The following is a 22,319-nucleotide window of genomic DNA, read 5'->3' on the forward strand; positions in this document are numbered from 1 at the left end:
TATCTGAAAGGTGAGAAATGCTGATGTAAATTATGGTATGTCAAATATATTAAAACACAATAATGCTGTCAAAATGGTAGATAACCTAGGTAGATAAGTGGACGTTTTTTTAAAATTTAATATTGGTAAGTAAAAATAATACCCTGCCAAAAACATATAACCAGTAGCTCTGTGTTAGAGCACTTTGTAAGCACAAGGCCCTGGATTCAATCTCCTGCACCACAAAAACAAACTTATAACCCAAAATGCCTTATGGAGAATAATCAATAAAAAAGCTATATATGGGAAAAAATATCAAAAGAGAGAATAAACATTTGATTTTAATTCTTGCATAATACTATTTATTTCCAACTATCATTTCTAATTGCTGAAATAAGTTCAATATTAGCTAAGATTTCTTCATAATAAATTAGAATCCTAATGCTTTAAATATCGGATGGTTTAAAATACTTAATAGGAAATATTTCTTCCTTTCAGATTAGCATTGATGGGCAGGATATTAGGAACTTTAATGTAAGATATCTGAGGGAAATAATTGGAGTGGTGAGTCAGGAGCCAGTGCTGTTTTCCACCACAATTGCTGAAAATATCCGTTATGGCCGTGGAAATGTAACCATGGATGAGATAAAGAAAGCTGTCAAAGAAGCCAACGCCTATGAGTTTATCATGAAATTACCACAGGTAATGATATAATGTAGTTGTTCTCAAAATTAGAATTTCAAGATATGGAACTGAGTCCTTACTTTAAAGGATAAGCTTATGCTTGAGATGCAAGATTGCCCAACTTTGCTGGTAAATCCCTTAAGTTATTTAGTAATGGATTTCAAGAGTATGTTCTGGTACAAAAATAAGATTAAAAGTGTATACACAATATGTAGAAGTTTTTTATAACTCAGCGTTCATTATAATTTATGATACTTGATGATAGTCAAAATAAAGCTCCCAGTGTCATCATGTATTTCTACAGACTGTCTCTGCTTTTGTATTTAAAATGCTTCAAGAGCTCTTCCGTGTTTTCTGTTGCAGAAATTTGACACCCTAGTTGGAGAGAGGGGTGCCCAGCTGAGTGGGGGCCAGAAACAGAGAATCGCCATTGCGCGTGCTCTGGTTCGCAACCCTAAGATCCTCCTGCTGGATGAGGCCACGTCAGCCTTGGACACAGAAAGTGAAGCTGAGGTACAGGCAGCTCTGGATAAGGTCAGTAGATCCTGAACACCTGAAAGACAAGCAAATTGAAACTGTATTGCAAACTCTCACCAATGCTTTGAGAATATGTAATGGGAAACATACACAGAAGGACAAATCAAGCTGTCTCATGAGGATTTACTGATTTTTCTTTTCTGTGGGACTAAATTTTCTGCAGAGAAAGGTGAATGGTCCCGACTTACTTTTACCATGGTGCATGAATCTTGATCCAGGTCTATGCTATGAACCATTTAGTTTTGTTTTATTCTTGCACACGGACTACGCTTTGATTAAAAGTAGTTGTGTTAAAATATACAAAGAAATTAGTAGAAAAATAGAACTACCCAATCATTTTTCTATGACATGAGTTCTAACAATAACATATTGCTCCTTTCTTTGTATTTCTGAAGTTTATTTAAAATTTCAAGCCAGGTGTGGTAGTGTATATCTGCAATCTCAAGTCCTCTGAAGTCTGAGGAATTGAACCCAGGGGCACTCTATCACTAAGCCACACCCCTAGTCCTTTTTATTTTTTATTTTGAGACAGAGTCTTGCTAAGTTGTCTAGCCTGGCCTTGAAATTTCGATCCTTCTGCCTCAGCCAATTGAGTAGCTGAGATTCCAGGCATATGCCACAGTACACAGATGTATTGATCTTTTGACATGGTGTTAACCTAATATTATAATGGTAATATAGCCATTATAAAAATAATGAATAATGATTGTTAGCAGTTTATTCATCACTATTAACATCATTAATATAATTAGATTGATTAAGTTATTTCTTATGTGTGTTATTATGTGGACCAAGTCATGAAATTTCCATATCGTAATATTTGTGAATACTGTTTGGAGCTTGTATGCTAAAAATCAAATAATCTTAAGTGTTTACAAGAGAGATGTTAGTGTCTGTTTGTCTGTCTCTCATGGTTTTACTCATTTGTATTTACTTAAACACAATTGATTCATCTGAATTTATTTTAGTGTAAGGGCTAAAATAGAAATGCCATCTTATTTATTTTAAGTGGCTACACAATTATCTTAATAATATTTATTGTATAATTCACCTCTTCCCTCCAGAGAGACAATACTATATCATATACCAAATTCTTTTTGTATGTGAATGTGGTATGGGGCATTGAACCCTGAGGTACATCTCTAGCCCTTTTTTATTTTTTATTTTGACATGGGGTCTCACTAAATTGCTGAGCCTGGCCTAGAATTTGTGATCCTCCTGTCTCAGCCTCACAAGTTGCTAGGATTACAGGCATGTGTGCCAGAGTACTTGGGTCATACATTAAGTTCTCAAGTGTTTTGTTATCTATTTCTGAACTATTTTGCTCTAATTAATTATTCATTCGTGTGCTGTCTTCTCCTTGATTGTACTGTTTCAATTGTGTTGCTTTTTTTTTTTTTTTACTATCTTGTAGAGGTTTTCCCTCGTCATTAACTTTTTTTTCAGAATTTGCATGGCTGCTTTTTTAAAATGTAAATGATATACAATTTGCCCTTTTTAAATGTACAGTTCCATGCCTTTTAGTGTGTTTATAAGGTTGTGCAATCATTGCCACTGTCTTATTCCATTACATTTTCACAACCCCAAAGAGAAACTGTTCACTCCCCATTCCACCCTCACCCCAACCTTTGGCAAACCAAGAATCTACTTCTGCTTCTATGGATTTGCCTATTCTACACATTTCATATAAATAGAAATACACAATGTGTGGTCTTTTATAACTGACTTCTTTCATTTAACATGGTGTTTTCTAGGTTCATCAATGTTATAACATCCATTAAACTTTATTTATTTTTATGATCCAATAATATTCCAGTTGTGTGAACATACCACATTTTGTAACCATTCTTCAGTGGTTAACATGATGAACATTTGGGTTGTGCCTGCCTTTTGAGTTATTATGAATCTGTCCTCTAATTTTTTAAATTTATATTTCAACTAACTAGATGAATTAAACTATACTCTGATAACCATCCAAATGATCTATTGTAACACAATGGTGCTAAGGAGCTGTTGGCCTAATAGGGCTAATAAGTATCAGAAAAAGTAGCTATTATATTACACTAATAATTTGATTATTTAAAAAAATATTTTGTGTTAGTTGTAGTTGGACACAATACCTTTATTTGTTATTTTTACATGGTACTGAGGATCGTGTGCATGGTAGATGAGTGCTCTACCACTGAGCCACAACACCAGCCCCAATAATTTGATTATTATCTTGGGTATAAGTCCTGATTAAATCTGCCAAACTAACTTGAGATCACTGAACTACTTCCAGCAGTGATTTGTAGCTGTTAGCATATTAAAAATCATGTGATGGGGGCTGGGGTTGTAGCTCAGTGGTAGAGTGCTTTTCTAGCACTTGTGAAGCACTGAGTTTGATTCTCAGCACCACATATAAATACATAAATAAATAAATAAATAAATAAATAAATAAATAACAGTATTATGTCCATCTACAACTAAAAATATATACATTAAAAAAATTATGTGGAGTGCTTGTTAAAGAATAAAGTTACTGGTCCTACTTCAGAGATTGGGATTCAGAAGGTCTTTTGAACTATAATCTGAACTCTCCTGCTGCCAAAGTACCTTTTCACCTAAACTATGGTCTTGAAGTTCATCAAAATTGCAGTTATCTTGGCGATGACTCCCCCCAAATGTTTCTACCATTTCTAGCACACCATGTATCTCAGAGCAAGGGCTTGCCAGACAAGTGTGAAAAACACTTGAGAAGGGTCGAACTTTGCTTGTTTTTCTTGAGGAGCATTGACTCTGTGGTAGGCTTCCAGAGCAATCCATAGTCATACTGAAAGGGCTGGCCGCCTGTCTGGTCCAGAACTCGAGTCTGACTTTAATCTTTCATGGAAGAATCATGCCTGCACCCTGATCACATGGAGCACTGAAGTATTTGTGTTAGTCGTAGTTGGACACAATACCTTTATTTTTTATTTTTATGTGGTGCTGAGGATAGAATCCAGCGCCCCACACGTAATTATACAATTACTCGAAAATCAGTCACAAACAGCACCCATCCAAGGGCTCAAATGTGTTTTTAATTCACAATTCTTAACCTGATGTGTCACAATTTTGTTCTGTTTCCCTTTAGGCCAGAGAAGGCCGGACCACCATTGTGATAGCACACCGACTGTCGACAATCCGAAATGCAGATGTCATCGCTGGGTTTGAGGATGGAGTCATTGTGGAGCAAGGAAGCCACAGAGACCTGATGAAGAAGGAAGGGGTGTACTTCAAACTTGTGAACATGCAGGTAACTGCTGCCCAAGAGTTTTGCACAATAAATAACCTAAAAATGTTATTCTATGACTGTGATTCATATATGTGTAAAATTATGCAAATTTGCCTTGACGTAATCGTAATTAGTATATACACATATATTTCTGGTTTTTTTCTGTTAACATTTCAAATATGTATTTTTTTTCTGTTAACATTCAAATACTATAATTTTAATTACTCAATCATAATAAGAAATGTGTGAAAGTAGTCTAAAGTTGGATATTTGTTTTGTTTCTAGTACTTCTCTATTATAAATATTGCCACTGTGAGTACAAATAGGCCTCAAAACAAGTTAAGTAAAAATTTGCCTGACAAGTAGCTTACCTCTGCTGAGCTTCAGTTTCACAGTTAGAAAACCAAACCTGCCATGAGAAGTTGTTGTAAATTTAAAAAATAAGTATCTTGCACAAAAAGACAAGTACTACTTGTTTTCACTTATATGTGGAAGCTAAAAAAAAAAAAAAAGTTGATGTTAGAGAAGTAGAGAAGAGAGAAATGGTACTAAAGGCTGGGAAGTGGTGGGGAGGGATAGAAAGAAAAAGGTTAATAGGTGCAGCTACATAAAAGAGTAACTTCTAATGTTCTATTACATAGTGGGGTAACAATGGTCAATAAACATTGACTGTATATTTTTAAATAACTTAAAATAAAGGATTTTGAATGTTTATAACCCCAAGAAATGATAAATGTTTGAAGTGATAGATATGCCAGTTACCCTTATCTGATCATAACACATTGTTTACATATATTGAAATATCACACTGTACAGCATAAATAGGTACAATTACTTTTCAACTAAAACAAATGTTAATATATTACACATATAATACATATATTAATATATTAAACATATAATACATGTATATCAATATATTAAAAAGAAAAAATAATGAAATAATCACCTGAATATATTGAAGTGTTTATAAGGGTAAATTTATGATATATTAATTATGTCTCAATAAAGCTGTTTTTTTAAAGGACCTGATGCTAAATAGATACATGATTAATAATTAAAATTTGAAAATTCCCCAAAGTGAATATATAAAATGAAACTCTATCATTTCATTTGATAGAAAGTTTTATAATTGGGCTTGCATTTGCTAGACAATGTTCACCAGCGGAACAGGATCAGGCATAGTTTCTTTACCAATCAGTTGGTTCTACATGACTTAGGCACCATAAAATCTCCTTCCCACTTCACTAGTTAAAAAATATATAAAATGTTACCTTAAATCTACTTTAGTTTTAATTTCATTAGTGGTTACCACGGCTCAATGATTTTGCATATGATAACATGTTGGATTCTCAAGTAACACTTTCTCCTTTGGCTGTCCTCCTGCTGTGTTTCCTGTAAGAATGACCTTCCATCCCATAAAGACAGGCTGGGAGACTGCCAGACAGCTCTGATCTTTCTATATCATGTTCTTTGGATTTTCTTTCCTAGGAAAAGTTGTACATTTTCAGACTGAATGGTGACCTGGTAGCACAGAAAAGGCCTTTCACCAACTAGTCAATCACTTTGGGCAAGTCACTTAGCCAAATGGGTTTTGGTATCCTCCCTTGTTAAGTGAGTAGAAGCTTGCACTAAGATGACCTCAGATACTTCTACCAGCTCTGGAATTCTGATTCTTAGGTCCTTGGGATGTTTTCCCTTTCTGAATTGGTTTTTGCCCTCCCAACTACTTGTTGGAGAAATGGTGGAAAGAACCATGGTGAACCTGAGGGTTCACTGGATGCTCAAGATAATGCTGCTTCCTTTTCTGCAGACTACTAAGACCAGCCTAGTTTTAATTCAAGTTTGTCTTGGTTTTGCTTCTAAGAAAAACTATCTGTGCTTCTCCATTAGGTAGATTGTTGGCTCTTTAGTTTGTCTTTGTTTTGCTTCTAAGAAAAACTATCTATGCTTCTCCATTAGGTAGATTATTGTTTCTTTAAATATATCTTAATCTTTTTCTGATATATTCTTACTTTTTAAAGTCTAAGCATTTTTAAATATTCAAACCTATATCTCTTAGAAATTTGAAAATCGCCATAATCTAAACCCTACAAATAGTTACTGACAGTTATTTAGAATTTATTTCTCATCTTGTTAGCTTAAAAGAGCTAGACACTACCTCCCGATTTCTTCTTCTATTCATAAATTGAGCATCTTTTCACATGTTCATAGGCCATATATATATATATATATATATATATATATATTTCCAGTTTTCCTTTGTTATTTGTTTGGCTGCAGTAAAGAAGCTTTAAAATTGTATAAAATCAAATTATCTATTTTTTTCTTCATGCTTCAGAATTTCAGGTTTTCTTAGAAAGAATGTTCACCTATATTTCCTTTCAGCACTAATTGTTCTACTTTTTAAAAATATTTATTTTTTAGGTGTAGATGGACACAACACAATGCCTTTATTTTTATGTAGTGCTGAGGATAGAACCCAATGCCTTGTGCATGCTAGGTGAGCTCTCTACTGCTGAACCACATTCCCAGCCCCTATTTGTTCTACTTTTTACAATTAAATTTTTGAGCCATTTGAAATATGTTTGAATATAAGAAATGAGGGTTATTAAAGTCCTTCCCAGACAAATGCTTACATAGAATGTCCTCAAAACCAATCATTCTCTACTCAAAGACTGGACAGCATTTGAGAGACTGTGGGAAGCCCAGGACTTGTCGATAGAACTCTCACCCCTTAGTGGAAAGCACTGTTGTAGGTGGGCGGGGGATAGAAAGGGGAAATCCTATGAAATGATAGTGGCCAAGTTACATTGCTAAATTGTGTGCATGCATGAATGTGTAAAAATGAATCCCACTTTATGGAAAACTATAATGAGCCAATAAAACAAAATATACAGAAAAAAAACAAAAAGAAGAAGAAATGAGGGCTACTAGTTTTAAACATATGCTTTGTATTACCTGGTGAAAAGTGACCGTCCTGACTTTGGAGCTTAAAAGACCTCTTAACTGAAACATCCAACACCAACTAAACCGTGTGCCTTAGATAGGCACAAGAAAAATATTGTGAGACAGGTGATGGTAATTTGATCATAGAAGGAGGCTAAGATCTGAATGGAATTATTTAAAGAATTGTCCATTGAGATGGACTGCCTCTCTTTTTTTTTGATACTAGAGATTGAACCCAGAAGTGCTTAACCACTGAGCTACATCCCCAGCCCTTTTCATTTCTTATTTGAGACAGAGTCTTATTAAATTGCTTAGGGCCTCTCTTAGTTGCTGAGGTTGGTCTAAAACTTTCAATCCTCCTGCCTTGGTCTCCTGAGCTGCTGTGATTACAGGCATACTCCACCGTGCCCAGCTGGATCTCTCTCTCATCTTGATAGCCTGGATAATTTTACAAAAGGAGGGAAAGAGAAGGGGAGGCATTCAAGAGAGGTGGTCCAATTTGACTTGCCATGAGCTAGATTTTGGAGGCTCTGATTTGAGCAGGTAGTGGGAGGGTGTGATTGATTTTCTTAGTTGTCCTTTAGGAAAATGAATATGATAGCAGCATGAGAGTAGATGGAAGTGAGATTGCAGTAGACCAGTTATAAGATTAATGCTTTAGCCCAGGTTGGGTTTTGGCTGGGAGACTGTAAAAAAAAAAAAAAAAAAAAAAAAACATTTCAGCAATGAGTGAGTAAGGAAGTTCACCAAGCAGATATACTCCTTTTTAGTTCAAGGCAATATATAATCGCATGCATAATATTCTGTCAAGAGTCAAAAACACAGCTGGAAAGCGAGGATAAGAGGTGATGATAGACACGCTACTTCAGGTGCAGTAAGGGGCTAGCCAAGCATTGGATTTGAAGCAGAACTAAAGGGGAGGAGCAAGAACAAGGTACTTGTATGAAGACTAAAGTCCTGGACAAACTATTAAGATGTGTACTTGGACATGAAAGAAACAAATAGGGAACAAGACCTAAAGTCCAACTCCAGCCAGGTTGGCTGTTCCTTCACCAGGCTGTGAACTAGAAGTCCTTAAGAATTGATCTGAAAGCTGTCAATGAGGCTGAGCCTGCCCATCAGTTCACCTGGGGTGAGGTGTGAGTCAGAACAGGACTGCAAAGGGGGAAGGAAGATGATTGCACTCAGCCAGGTGAGGACAGCAGTTTTAATTGTCTCCCGTGAATAGTGACCTGGCCCTTTAATTTAATTTTCCATTTTTGGAGCTTTTATAATGAGTCCTGGTAATGCTTCTATTTATTATTCTTCCCTTTTATGGTGATTATCACATGTTTTCTGGATTCTTTCATATTGAGGAAATTTCTGAACACCTGCTGGATTACGAAAAATGTATCTTTAAATTTTTAGAAAATATTCATATACTCTAATGTTCATATTATTTATATTGAGTTTAATGTTTCATTTTTAACCTTCTCTGAGTATTGCAACACTTTAAAAATTATTATTATTTTAACTTTTTATTTGTTTGCAACACTTCTTTATAGTTTCCCAATGAACCTTGATTGAGAAGCTGGTGTGGAATCTAAAACTCTTGACATGTGTAATATTTATAATTGCTTTATGGTTCTGAATTTGAAGGTTACATCCATTTTTATACACAAACACATGATTTAGTTAGTATTTTGTTTTTCTTTCAGACATTCAGAAATCATATCCAGTCAGAAGAATTTGTAGTTGAACTAAATGAAGAAAAGGCTAACACTGGTATGGCTCCAAATGGCTGGAAAACTCGCATATTTAGGAATTCTACTAACAAAAGCATCAAGAATTCACAAAAGCATCAGAATGGCCTTGATGCAGAAACCAATGAACTTGTAAGTTGTTTTTCACTTAAATTAAGTCTATTACTTTATAATTTTGCTGTTAAACTTCTTAACCTTGCAAATATTTTTCAAGCACAGATAATTCCTACAATGAGCCATACTCTTAAACAAAAAAAAAAAAAGAAAGAAAAGAAAAAGGAAATTTCACATTTTAAATGTATTTAACCAGTGAATGAAATTCCAGTCAGAAATGGGTTTCTAATGGAAAAAATAGATCAGAAAATGTAGTCTTTGGGGCTGGGGTTGTGGCTCAGCGGTAGAGTGCTCGCCTAGCATGCACAAGGCATTGGGTTCGATCCTCAGCACCACATAAATGTAAAGTAAAGATATTGTGTCCACCTAAAACCGAAAAATAAATATTAAAAAAAAGAAAGAAAATGTAGTCTTTGTGCTGAGAGGCTTAATATTAAAATTAAAGATCTCATTCATCTTTGAGACCCAGAGATAATAAGACGAGTCTAAAGTAAGAAGTCCTGGTATTGGCATCATCTGTTAGGTATGATTCCATTTGTTACAGGTGAAAAGCAAGGTCCAAAAGCTTTTTCCACGTTTACTGGGGACTTAGGCTCCTTTCATATTTATCTTCACTACCCTGACACATAGCCTCCATCCTCAGGACACTTCATAATCTATGATGGCTTCTGAAGCTCTTAGTCATCATCTCCACATTCCAGATAGCAGGAAGAAACAAAGAGATTTTCCAAAAGTACTTTCACTTAGAAGTCATTTGTCATCAATTAAGCACCTGGCCATTCCCAGCTACAAGGGAATGTGGAAAACTGAATCTCTTTGCCATATGCATTGACACTTTGAATTAGCTGAGAATACTCTTATTTAAATAAGAGAATACTCTTATTTAAATCCAGAAATAGCAAAATTATATATTCTGCAACACTCCCTACTTGAAGACTTAGGATATTATTAAGTGAAATAAGTTTATAATAGGGAGGAGATACATCCTCAGAAAAGATATTTCCTTAACTCAAGTATATTTCTGGTATAGTTTGATGCTATTTGTTGATAAAGGCTGAGTTTATTTTTACTGTTGTGTTAGCATGAAGACTAATCCTACCGAGAGTTCATTGCATTCCTATCTCTCTGCCCACATGTTACATACTGAAGAAATTACAGGAGCCACTCAGAGGTCTTATGTTTGGTATGTTTACAGAAAGAAGAATGAATGATGGTTGTATTATTGTGGAGCTTCTTTATCATAAGGAGGATAAGCAATTCCCCCCTTTGGGCTATGGAATTATCTACTTTTCATTTCCTTATTTATTGAAAGAGGCATTTTGCTAAATATTTATAAAGGCCAGTATTTTAGAGGAGCACATCTCTTGAAGAAATGCACAGAGAGGAGGAAAAAAAAAAGCCACGTTCAACAAGATTGTCCTAAATACCATCATAGAAGGATAAATAATATGCCAAAGGAAAGGGAGAGATGAAGTCTGACTAGAGGGACCTGGGAAGGCCTGTTTGTGTGCATTGAAGAAGAGCAGCAATCTGAGGAAGAGACTCATTTATCATACTGGAGAGCAGGACTTAAAGGTGATTTTAACTAGGAAGGGAAAAAAATCCCTACGATACAAAAATAGATAAAATGGGTAATTTGAAAGAAAGGAGTTGAGTGGAATCTATTCTATATTCTCTGTTTCGTAGACATAAATAAAACCTACTAAATGACCTTAAGGCCATAGGATTTAATCTACCTATATCTCTAGTTTAATGTTAAACTGCTTCTGCAGTCAGAATATTGTTTATGAGACCTAAATCCTTCATGCTGGACCAGACATTTAGTTAAGCATTTGCTATGATATGTGCCAGGAATTGGATTAGTTTCTAAGAATATAAAGACATAGTCCCCACTTTTTAAATATTCACATACTAGCCAGGTGCGGTGGTACATGCCTGTGATCCCAGGGGCTCAGGAGGATGAGGGAGGCAGGGGGCTGGCAAATTCAAAGCCAACCTCAGAAACTTTTCAAGGCCCTAAGCAACTTAGCAAGACCCTGTCTCAAAATAAAATTTAAAAGGGGCTGGGGTTGTGGCTCAGTGGTTAAGTGCCCTTGGGTTCAATCCTTAGTTTAAAAAAAAATAGAAAAGGAGCTATGTGAACAAAATGAACAAAAAAATTACACCATAAACTAAGCTATGAAATAGGAGGTGTCTGCCCAGGAAACAGTGATAAAAGAAAAGGGGCAAAATTAATTTTTTGTTGTTTTTGTTTGTTTTTGAGTTGGGAAGCATGTACTGGGCAGGGTTCTGTAGTGAGAAGACCAAGCCCATGTTCTTTGGTTAATGAATAATGGTGTCCTGATCTGGGAGTGATAATGCATACCTGTAATCCCAGGTACTTGGGAGAGTAAGGCAGGAGGATCACAAGTTTGAGGCCAGCCTAGGCAACTTAGCAAGACCTTGTCTCACAAAGGTCTGAAGATGTAACACTTGCCTAGCATGTGCAAGGCCCTACATTTATAAGGACATTGACCCATGTACTCATGTGTATTGTTTCCTTTGACTCTGAAGCAGGACTGCATAATCATTATGAAAAAACTGCAGTTCCACTCATGTGGCCCAGTCATGACAGTCACCTGGACCCAGAGTTGTATAAGTTCGGAGCTAGTCTTGGATTCCAGGGCATGTTGTGCCCAGATCCTGCTACCTGTCAATCTGTTGAGAGGAGGAAAGAAAACTAGTCATACTGTAAAGATTGCCTGTCGGGTGAATGATTCATGCTCAGCTGGTGCTGTGTCCTCAGTGGGCTTTGTTAATATTTTGTAACATACCATCTTACTCTCTATTATTTCTGCTGATTATTTTCTACACTTAGTTTGCAAGATCCTTGAGGACAATGTTCATGCTTTTTCTATGTCTCCAAAGTCCAGTAACGGCTGTGTTATCACAAGTTTGTCCTGATATTTATATATTCTAGGATGAAAATGTGCCACCGGTGTCTTTTCTGAAGGTCCTGAAACTGAATAAAACAGAATGGCCCTACTTTGTGGTGGGAACAGTCTGTGCCATTGCCAATGGAGCACTTCAGCCAGCATTTTCCATCATATTTTCAGAGATGATAGCAGTAAGTTTGAAAGCATCACAACAGCTTTAATTGAGTCAGTTTATCAGCTGCTCCTCATCCCAACCTCACCCAACTGGCTCCATTCTGGAGTCAAGAAGCCCTAAATTAAACTAAGACAAAATTCTTAACTCCTTTTTGAGGTAGGCTCTAAAAGAAAGAGAAAAGTAGCCTTTGAACTGTTCTAAATCATGATATAAATGAACTTATAAAGTACAAAATCAATGCAGAGGCATTCTAATTAGCTCTCTTCATTTGGGTGAAACTGGTGTCAATGATCCTCATTGGCTTGTGGAGAGTTGCTGGCACAGATCTCACAGGGAGTTGGGAGGGACTGGAGGAGAAGAAACATTCAAGTCACAGTGTTTAATGAGTCCAGGCTCTGGTGGTAGTCTGGCCCTGCCATTGAACATGTGGGCAAACTCTAGTGAGATGCTTTCCCTGAATTTCTTCATCTATAAGATAAACCTACCTCATGGGATGGCTGAAGGTTAAAAGAGATTATATAAGGAACTAGGTAGAAAGCACTTAAGAGTATCTGTCGGGTGGTAAGTACTCATAAAATGATAGCTACCAAATCACTATTTTAGCAATCCTTCTAAGACATGGGAAGTCCAAACTAAAAGCAAAACCTCACTATCCAATCATTGCATTCACAGGGTGATACTTATAGGAAATTATCAAAATATCTTGTCTGTGTCAAATACAGGATTGATGCAGTATAACTACATTAGTCAAACTCTAACCATCATCAGAGAGACATGTTGGTTAAGGATGAATCATCCTCCATCATGTTAAGAGTTTGTTAGTCTTGTGACATTGGGTCTACAATTAAGACCATAAACCAAAAAATCAAGAAATTAGAAAGCACTCTCCAGATCCTATTAAATTTCAAAACAAAGAAGTCCCTGGCTCTCTTGCAATTTAAGAGCCACTATATTTACATTTTTGAGAATCTCCAACATGGCAGGTGCTTCTCTAGGCACTGGAGATATATAGTGCTACACAAAATAAACCAAGGTGGCAGATACGAAGCAAATACACACACACAATATACCTAATGTGTCAATGGATTACATGTGTTTTAAAAGGAGAACAGGAGGACAGAGGAGCAGAGAAAGGGTGCTCTTTCAGATGGGATGGTCAGAGGAGGCCCCAGGGAGTGACATGGAGGGTTGGAGCCGGGGCTGGGTCTGGCCCTGAGCCTGGGCCTGGAGGCAGGGAGGAGACAAGCAGAGGGAGCATTGAGTACAGAGGAAGAGGGACAAACACTAAAATGTGGAAGCACTCACAGTACACAGCCCATGTTAATCCTCTGTGCTCAAATTCACAGAGCTAAGGAGTAAAAGGTGGTTTCCAGGGGCTTTGAGAAAAGAGAATGGGGGGGAGGCACTGTTTAATGTGATGATGAAAAATTCTGGAGATGGAGGGTTGGGAAGGCTGCACCACGTGAATGTTGTAATGCCTCTGAATTGTACACTTAAAAATGGATGAAATGCTGGGCACAGTGATGCATGCCTGTAATCCCAGCCGCTTGGACGGCTGAGACAGGAGAATCACAGATTCAAAGCCAGCCTCAGCAACTTAGCAAGACTCTGTCTCAAAAAAAAAAAATTTTAGAAAGTGTTGCAGATGTAGCTCAGTGGTTGAGCACCCCTGGGTTCAATCCATGGTACCAAAAAAAAAAAAAAATTGGTTAATTTTATGTCTATTTTATCACAATTAGAAAACTCCCACATTCATATTCAAAACCTACTTTGAAAAATGTGACATTCAAGCCATTATTTAGGGGAGTAATAAGCAAGTGTCCATCAAGTCATCCAAATGGTTATTTTTAATGTTCTTTTATAGATTTTTGGACCAGGGGATGATGCAATAAAGCAGCAGAAGTGCAACATGTTCTCATTGCTTTTCTTAGGTCTGGGAATTATTTCATTTTTTACTTTTTTCCTTCAGGTAAGTACCCATAATTTGCCATTTTCATCAAGTCTGTAATTCAATAGAAAAATTATGACCTGATGGAGCCTCCAAATCCTTATACTGAAATAAATTGCAAAACAACTGGCACAAGCCTGGTTTAGAGGGAAGACTCCTTACCAGGAGGAACCCTGACTTCTCTGTGCGCTGAACTTGCTACACATTTGCCTTCAGCAAACTCTTCATTATCAAGGAAGCAGACTAGAGCTCATTACAGAACCTAAGAACCACTTAAATGCAACTAGTTGCAAACTGGGGGAGGGGAGGAGGCAGTACAGCAGCCTTTTCTGTTGTTACTCTTTGTAGGATATCAAGTAACTTTAATTTGTCCTACTTAGTGGATGAACTATTAGAAAGAACACGCACATTGCATTCACATACTGCACACTTGGCCAAGAAGAACTAGTCACACCTGCTGCATTTGTTCATTTCTACCTAATTACACTTTTACCAAATCTCTTTTGTCTCAATTAATCCAGTGGGCATCCCATTGGCCTTTCAAATACAATCCATTGAATCAGTAAAATAATGTTTCCTGGTTGTGCCCCTCGTGCTTCTGTCTTATCATTGTTGAACCAGTGGTGATAGTGAGCCAAGCTTTTTATTTAGAAATCATTGCTTTGCTGGTAGCATCTCTGTGACCTCATTCAACCCCAAGCCCTGGCACATCAGGGAGTGGAGTTTCAAGGACTGCAGAACAGTGGGCTGAAGCATAGCAATCTGCCAGTAAAAAGCAGGAGAGGAGGAAATAGATAAGGAGCACATGGGTCAGCCTCATCCCACACTCTGATTCCTTGCTTAGTAAAGAGTTCTGATGTGTAAGAGTGTCGTCCACATGCCTACCTTCCCACTCACAGCACAGCTGGAGGCCCACCCATCCCACATGTCCCAGAAACAAGCCCAGCGATAGACACCTGGGCTACTCTGCAGTCCATACGTGGTGTTTAGGAAGAGGGAAAGTGCCTGACAAGGAGGCTTGGGAAGAGTAATCTTATCGTGCCCCAATCTGAAAGCTGGTGGAGCTGTCACAGGAAATCAGAGAACTCATTGGGAGTTTAATATTAAGGACATCCTCCCTCTGCACCACATGAGTCAAAATGTATTCCTATATAGAATTCCATTACTTTCATTTTCAACTCTTGTATTGAAAGTATTAAGAACACACTGAAAGGTATATATGGTAACTTTGTCACTGAGATGTTAATCTTGAAAGTTTTTGAAAAATAAGCCTATTTAGAATGGTTTAGAGCCAAAACTACAGTTTTATGGTTTTCAGTCATATGATTCTAATGCATACTAATTATTCACCAGAGCATGCATTTTAAGTTGGGACTTTGAATTAATATTTGGTCCTAGGCTTTTATTATTTGAATGTATCAGTTAATGTATAAATAATACAAAAGTCATTATGAATATATGCATTCATGTAAGAATGCTAGTGACAGTCAAAAGGGACAGAGCGTTTTCTTCTCACCCAGGGCTTCACATTTGGGAAAGCTGGAGAGATCCTCACCACAAGGCTGCGGTCCATGGCTTTTAAAGCAATGCTAAGACAGGTGAGTGTGTGTACTGGCGAGTGCCTTCTGGGTTTTCAGAGTTCTTTCATTTTAGGCCTCTTCAAGTTCTTATTGGCACACTGATGTGCATATTTCCTCCATTGCATCCATGCAAGGATTGATCAGGATCCTGCAAATTGTCCCAATCCCTCAATATCCAGATATTCAGGGTCTTCATGGGAGTAGTCTTAATTTCAGTAGATTTTTTAAACTAATTATCTCTATCCATGAGGACATTATCATTTCAAGACCTGTATCTCTTCTGTGGACCCTACACCCAGCACTGGTCAGTCATTGGAGACTGTAGGATGCCTTTATACAAAGGAAAAGGTAGTTGGTAACTTGCATGTTCATGTACCACAACTGATCATACTAACTGTAGGTTTTCACAGTTGGTAGTTTCACAGTTGGTAGTAAGTTTTGTTTCTGGCTTGACATTAATTCACTTGTTAATTAATTCAAACATCACTTATCATGTACCAGATAGAGTGCTGATACACTAAAATTCACTCTCTACTTTTTTGGTGATTTTGCATTTTAGTGCAGGATGTGTGGGGAAATGTACAAACATGAATTCTGTATTTGGATAGAGAGGACCTAAGAGAGGACTGTCTCCAGTCCTATTGACCGGAATTGATTTTCTTGTTCACACAAGCACACATAGCAGGTATTACATTTTGAGCAAGTCTGAGTTGATAAATCTTTTTCTTCAGCATCTTTTAAACTCTTGTTAGGTAGAGAAAATTCTTTCATATGAAGGTAAAAGATGCTGTGGGTGAGTAGCTTATAATTGAAATCAAATCTAAGACACACTCTTAAACAAAACAAAAATATGGTGAGAAACCAGGGCTTAATTTATACTGCCTGGAATTTATAAGATGGGCATTTCCCACATGACACTACCACTCTTTATGACAGAGGACCCTCTATTGAGGCAGAAGTGTCCATGGTACAAGTTGTGATGATTGGGTGGCTTAAATGCCACATGGTGAAGCTGGCAGTGGATGAGCCCTGCCACAGATGTCCCAGTTCACCAAAAAGCTACTGGGAGGTGGGGCCTAGTGGACTGTGTGTGAGCAAGATGTGCTCAGGGTTGGACAGGACTGCATATCACAAGCAGGGTCTCCCTTAAAATTCAGTACCCAAGTCCAATGTGGATATTTCTTCTGCATTGAAACTTTGGGAGTTTCTTTTTAATCTGATCTTCTTTGCTTATTTAATTTTGACCTAATTTAAAAGTATATTTTGTACCGTAGGACATGAGCTGGTTTGATGATCACAAAAACAGTACTGGTGCACTTTCTACAAGACTTGCCACGGATGCTGCCCAAGTCCAAGGAGTATGTATTCTATACTTTATTTGTATTTTTCTTTAAAAACAAACAAAATACATACAGCATAGCTACATCTGCTAAGATGATTTCTGCTGGAAATAGAAGAAAACCCAACTCAAACAGGCCTAAATAGTCAGAGGAAGGTTAGACTTCTGGGTTAATTGATCCATCAGCTCAAAAACCTCATCAGGAACCCAGGTTCCTCCTCAGTGCTGACTTAGTCCCTAGGCTCATTCCCTTTGGTCATAGATTGACTACCAGTAGCAGTCTTAGAGCTATGGTCTTCCTTATTCTCATGCAGGGAAAGAGTGAACAACTGTCTCAACCTCCAAATAAAAGTCCTCCCTTTAAACCTGATTTGAACTGATTTGGTTCACATGTCCAGCCCTGAAACAATAACGATAACTGTCTTCAGGGGAAGGCTATGCCCTGACTGGCTTAGGTCCTGCCATGGAAGCAGAGGAGGGCTACTCTCAAGTTTGCTGTTGCCACACAACAGAAGAGAGGAGAAAATGTATGCCAGTGAGTCCCCTGTACTGGTGACAAGTGGCCCTCGTTTTCTGAGTGGTACACTAATTTAATCTTATATGTGCTCTGTAATAGACAGTCTCTTAGAATATGTGTGCTTTGTAACATGGTCTCTGGAGGTGTGTTAATTTCTCATTCACATTTGAAGCAAATGGCCTTTAAAATTACTAGAGTATATTGGGGTCGGCTTCCTCTTTGAATGGTGCCTGTGTGAGAAAGTTCATGTGTCCCCACTACCCATCCACAGCAGAGAGGTAGATAACTTGGTGCTATAATGTTGGTCACATGGGAAAAGAGGAACATACTAGAGGATAACAAAGCTGACCTGTAGAGCATCGTGAGTTAAGCACAGGTGTTTGGGATTATTGGAGAAAAAGAGGGAATGTTAGTGCAGGCACAAAACCCTTGCACCATGCTGACCATGGACTTGGAACTTCACCTACAGTGTTCTATTCCTCTTCTCTTCCAGGCCACGGGAACCAGGCTGGCTTTAATTGCACAGAATACAGCTAACCTTGGAACTGGTATCATCATATCATTTATCTATGGTTGGCAATTAACCCTTTTGCTGCTATCAGTTGTTCCAATTATTGCTCTCTCAGGAATTGTTGAAATGAAAATGTTGGCTGGAAATGCCAAAAGGGATAAAAAAGAACTGGAAACTGCTGGAAAGGTGGGTTAAATCAGGTTTCAATTAGTGAAATTATTGTTTTTATATATTCCATTTGAATTATTACAATACACATATTTTAATGTTGTGCTCACTAAAACTAGTCATTTTAAACAATTTATGAAATATTTTACCTACTAACAATGCCTAGAACTCAAAAATGAGATTACTATAAATCTTTTAGCTTGTAGAAAGCACTTAACATGTGGGTTATTATAAAGAACTGAATTTTCAAAATGCATTTCATTTTTACTTCAAGTACCCCTAATGAACCCAGGGGTATGTAATGACTGAGTTACATACCCAGGCTGGTTTTGAACTTGTGATCCTCCTACCTCAGCTTCCTGATCTGCTGGAATTACCGGCATGTGCCACCACGCCTGGCCTGATGCCATTCTTAGAACAAATGTCACCCTGTTTTACAGAAAAAGAGACTTTAAAGCAGTGAATAAAAGGGAATTCTTGAAAATCAGACATTCTGCTGTGCTTAGGAGACAATTGTTTGTCCTTCTTGGCTGTGATTTCTATCTTTAAGGCTGGAAGCCACCAGGTGGCAGTAATGCCTCAGATCTGTGGTTCTAACTAGTGGGGCAATTGGGCTAACATTACTTGAGCCTTACTGTGTGCCAATTACTGTCCTATTTATATGCACCAACTCATTCCACCTCCCTAGGAAGCAGGTGAGGATAATACCATGTTTTTTTAAAAATGTGGAGCCTGAGTTTCAAGCAGAAGTTAGAGGCATGGGATTAGGGGTGTAGCTCAGTGGTAGAGGGCTTGCCTAGCATGTGCAAGGCCTGGATTTGATTCCCAGTGCAGGGGGTGGAAAAGAGGTGGAGCTGGGATTCAAGTCTAGTTTTCAAGGTTTGGGATTTTTTTGTTTTTGTTTTTGTTTTTTGTTTTGGTACTGGGGATTTAACCCAGGGGCACTTAACCACTGAGCCACAACCCCAGCCTTTTTAATATTTTATTTAGAGACAGGGTCTCGTTGAGTTGCTTAGGGCCCACTAAATTGCTGAGGCTGGATTTGAACTCGAAATCCTCCTGCCTCAGCCTCCTGAGCTGCTGGGATTACAGGTGTGCACCACTGTGCCTGGCCTAGTTTCCAAGTTTTCTCTCTAGTCTCTTTATAGGTGTTTGAATGTGTCTAATTCTACAAGTAAACACTTATTTGATCAAATGTAGATGACAATCATAAACATTTTTACTCTTATGGATGTAAATATTATCTTTTATTGAAACATAGGAGGTAAAACAGATAATGAATATAAATTGTAATAGTTTCTAAGCACCACACTTAAAACCCTCTCACAAGCATTACTGCAACCTGACCTTTTCTACAGTTATGTGAGGTGGGATACTGTCTGTATCTCCACCTTACAGGGAAGAAAGCCTCCAGGGTTGCATGTCTTGGGCCACATGTGAGGCATTAAGGTGAGTAGAATTAGAACCAAACATGTTCCGACTAAACCAATTATGTCCCATTAAACCTTTCCCCACCCTGACCTGGCACCAGGGCAACTCCATGCAACGTAGGTATCATCTCAAGGTTTCAGCCAGAGCACTTCCATTTGCACGTTCTGTCCTTTCCTGGAGTCAGAGTTCTCTGGAACAGTGTGTGATTCCTGTGTGTGAATCCCTAAGTGTTCCAAATTCTTGAGGATCCTCTTGGTTGTTTTGTGGGTGCTTTAAGGCATTACTTTCTTCACTTTCATGTGTCACAACTAACTGTTAAAAAAAATACCCTGGGGCTGGGGATATGGCTCAAGCGGTAGCGCACTCGCCTGGCATGCGTGCGGCCCGGGTTCGATCCTCAGCACCACATACAAACAAAGATGTTGTGTCCGCCGAAAACTAAAAAATAAATATTAAAATTCTCTCTCTCTCTCTCCCTCTCTCTTTAAAAAAAAAAATACCCTATAGTTTTGTTCCCTCCCCCACCATCCCTGATTGTTCCCACATTTCAGAAGGGAAAATTATCAGAATGAAAATAACCCTTCCTTAGACAAATTACAAAAAAAGAACACATCTTGAGTCTAGTTAACATAATAGTCTTAACTGTTAAACATGGTAATACTAAAAATTGCTAAAATTTTGGCAGGAGTTAAGTCATGTAGAAATAAGCAGAATTAAGCAGTATTGCAAACAGAACAAAACAAAATACCCTGGGTTTGTAGTCTCGGCTTCATTGTTCAGTGTATGGTGCTGGAGAAGATCCTCAACTCCTCTGGCCCATACTCTCTAACTTAGTGAAATGAGAAATTGTGTCAGATATTGGCCAAGTTCCTTCTTGAAACTTATTTTATGGATCCAGAAATGAATAACTCAGACTGACCAGTCTAATTTTTTAGTAGCTACTTTAACCTCACAGGTAAAAATGTACAATGAGAGATAGAATTGCTGGTAATCAACATTTAAAGTTTCCAATCATGGTTCAATATTGTTTTCTTAGCCAACTGTTAACTGGCAGAATGGGGGTTAGACATTTATAGAACACCCCCACCATCACTCTTTGTTCAGAAAGAAGTGCACCGATTTACCTGGGGTGCAGATTAATTTCAATTCTCCAAAAAGGTCTTCGTAATGAAGGTATGGGTTGCTGGGTGATGAGAAAATGGTGGGCCTGCCTATGTGTAACTTGATAGTCTCAAAGAGATATGAAGTGCAACTAGGCACAGTCTACTAATTTATTTCCCCAGCCTTGTTCCTCCTAACTCTATTTAGTGAAAACAGCCTCAACTTTTTGTAAGTGTCTTGATCCAGACCTAGTTGCTGAGATTAGAGGGCCTGCTATACCAGAGCTAGTTCACAAGCAGTTAATCCTTGACCAGAAAGTCCAGATTTGAGTATAAAGTTGTTCACAACTGGTTTCTCTTTGTGTAAATTACAAAGTAGGAGCAACACAGTATGGTGGCTAAGAACATAGACTTGGCAGAACATGGCCTGGTGGGCAATCCTTGTGCTCCTATTTATTTACTCCAGAAGTTTGAGCAAATGAGAACCTTCTCTGTACCCGCAGTTCCCTAATTTTAAAAGTAGGAATAATATGTACCCTACAGGGTTGTTGGGAGGCTAAATGAGATCATGCCAATCCATGGAGCAGTGTTCTGGCTATTACCACCTATTAGATATTTCAATTATAATATACAGCTATTCAGCCCAAAGTCTTTGATATCTTGATTTTATTTGGTTATAGAATCACAACTGAGAGAAGTCTTAAAGCTGATAAGACAAAATGTAAAATTAAGATCTTATGCTTCCTGGGCTGATGGTTTGGGCAACTCAACTGCAGAACTGATTTAGACTCAGTAGTTAAGTCTCAGACCACGTTCATTAAGGGTGGTTTGCCTGTGAGAATCAGAAAACTGATCTGGCTAGTTTGTGTATAAAACAGTTTGGTATAGAAACCCCAAAGTGCAGGAAGTATAGACAGATGATATGAACTGGCTCTTTGAACCACAAGTTCTGTTGTCTGAGTCTTTCCACACACTGTTCCTCTCAAGTGCTCTATATTCAGACCAGCTTCCTACACCCACATGGTGACATTTCCCTCTGGCACCACAGTTCAGGTACTTGCCTCTTGGTCCAGGGAACCAGATCTGATTGACCCAGATCAGTCAAGTGTCCTTGGTTTAATTAGGGATTTAAAGCAAGGTCAAGTTGTTCACAAAGGTGACGCCTCCCCTCTTGTGGGTAGACAGCTTCTCCAAGGAGAGAAAATGACTGGCATCTCCAGTGAACCTTTAGAAACCACAGCCTAATCCTCTCTTCAAGAACTCGACATGGTGAAGAAAGAAAAGGGGTTGTAGCCGAGATCAGTCACGTATCCACTCTCCGGCAGGACTAGGAACAGATCCAGGCCTCTGTGCCCAGGCCATTGTCTCTTTCGTGAG

The 22,319-nt window shown here is 38.0% G+C and overlaps 1 protein-coding gene across 1 annotated transcript in view; it reads left to right on the forward strand.

Annotated features, from left to right (window-relative positions):
• Window positions 1-22,319, forward strand: part of Abcb4 (ATP binding cassette subfamily B member 4) — a 67,681-nt gene that overhangs the window by 24,498 nt on the left and 20,864 nt on the right. The window contains exons 13-21 of the mRNA XM_027956118.2: window positions 478-681; window positions 1,027-1,197; window positions 4,313-4,474; window positions 9,100-9,276; window positions 12,218-12,364; window positions 14,213-14,317; window positions 15,817-15,894; window positions 17,151-17,234; window positions 18,226-18,429. Of these exons, the coding sequence (XP_027811919.1) occupies window positions 478-681; window positions 1,027-1,197; window positions 4,313-4,474; window positions 9,100-9,276; window positions 12,218-12,364; window positions 14,213-14,317; window positions 15,817-15,894; window positions 17,151-17,234; window positions 18,226-18,429 (1,332 nt within the window). The remainder of the gene's footprint in view (window positions 1-477; window positions 682-1,026; window positions 1,198-4,312; window positions 4,475-9,099; window positions 9,277-12,217; window positions 12,365-14,212; window positions 14,318-15,816; window positions 15,895-17,150; window positions 17,235-18,225; window positions 18,430-22,319) is intronic.

Source organism: Marmota flaviventris, chromosome 1, assembly GCF_047511675.1.
Source record: "Marmota flaviventris isolate mMarFla1 chromosome 1, mMarFla1.hap1, whole genome shotgun sequence".
NCBI lineage: Eukaryota > Metazoa > Chordata > Mammalia > Rodentia > Sciuridae > Marmota > Marmota flaviventris.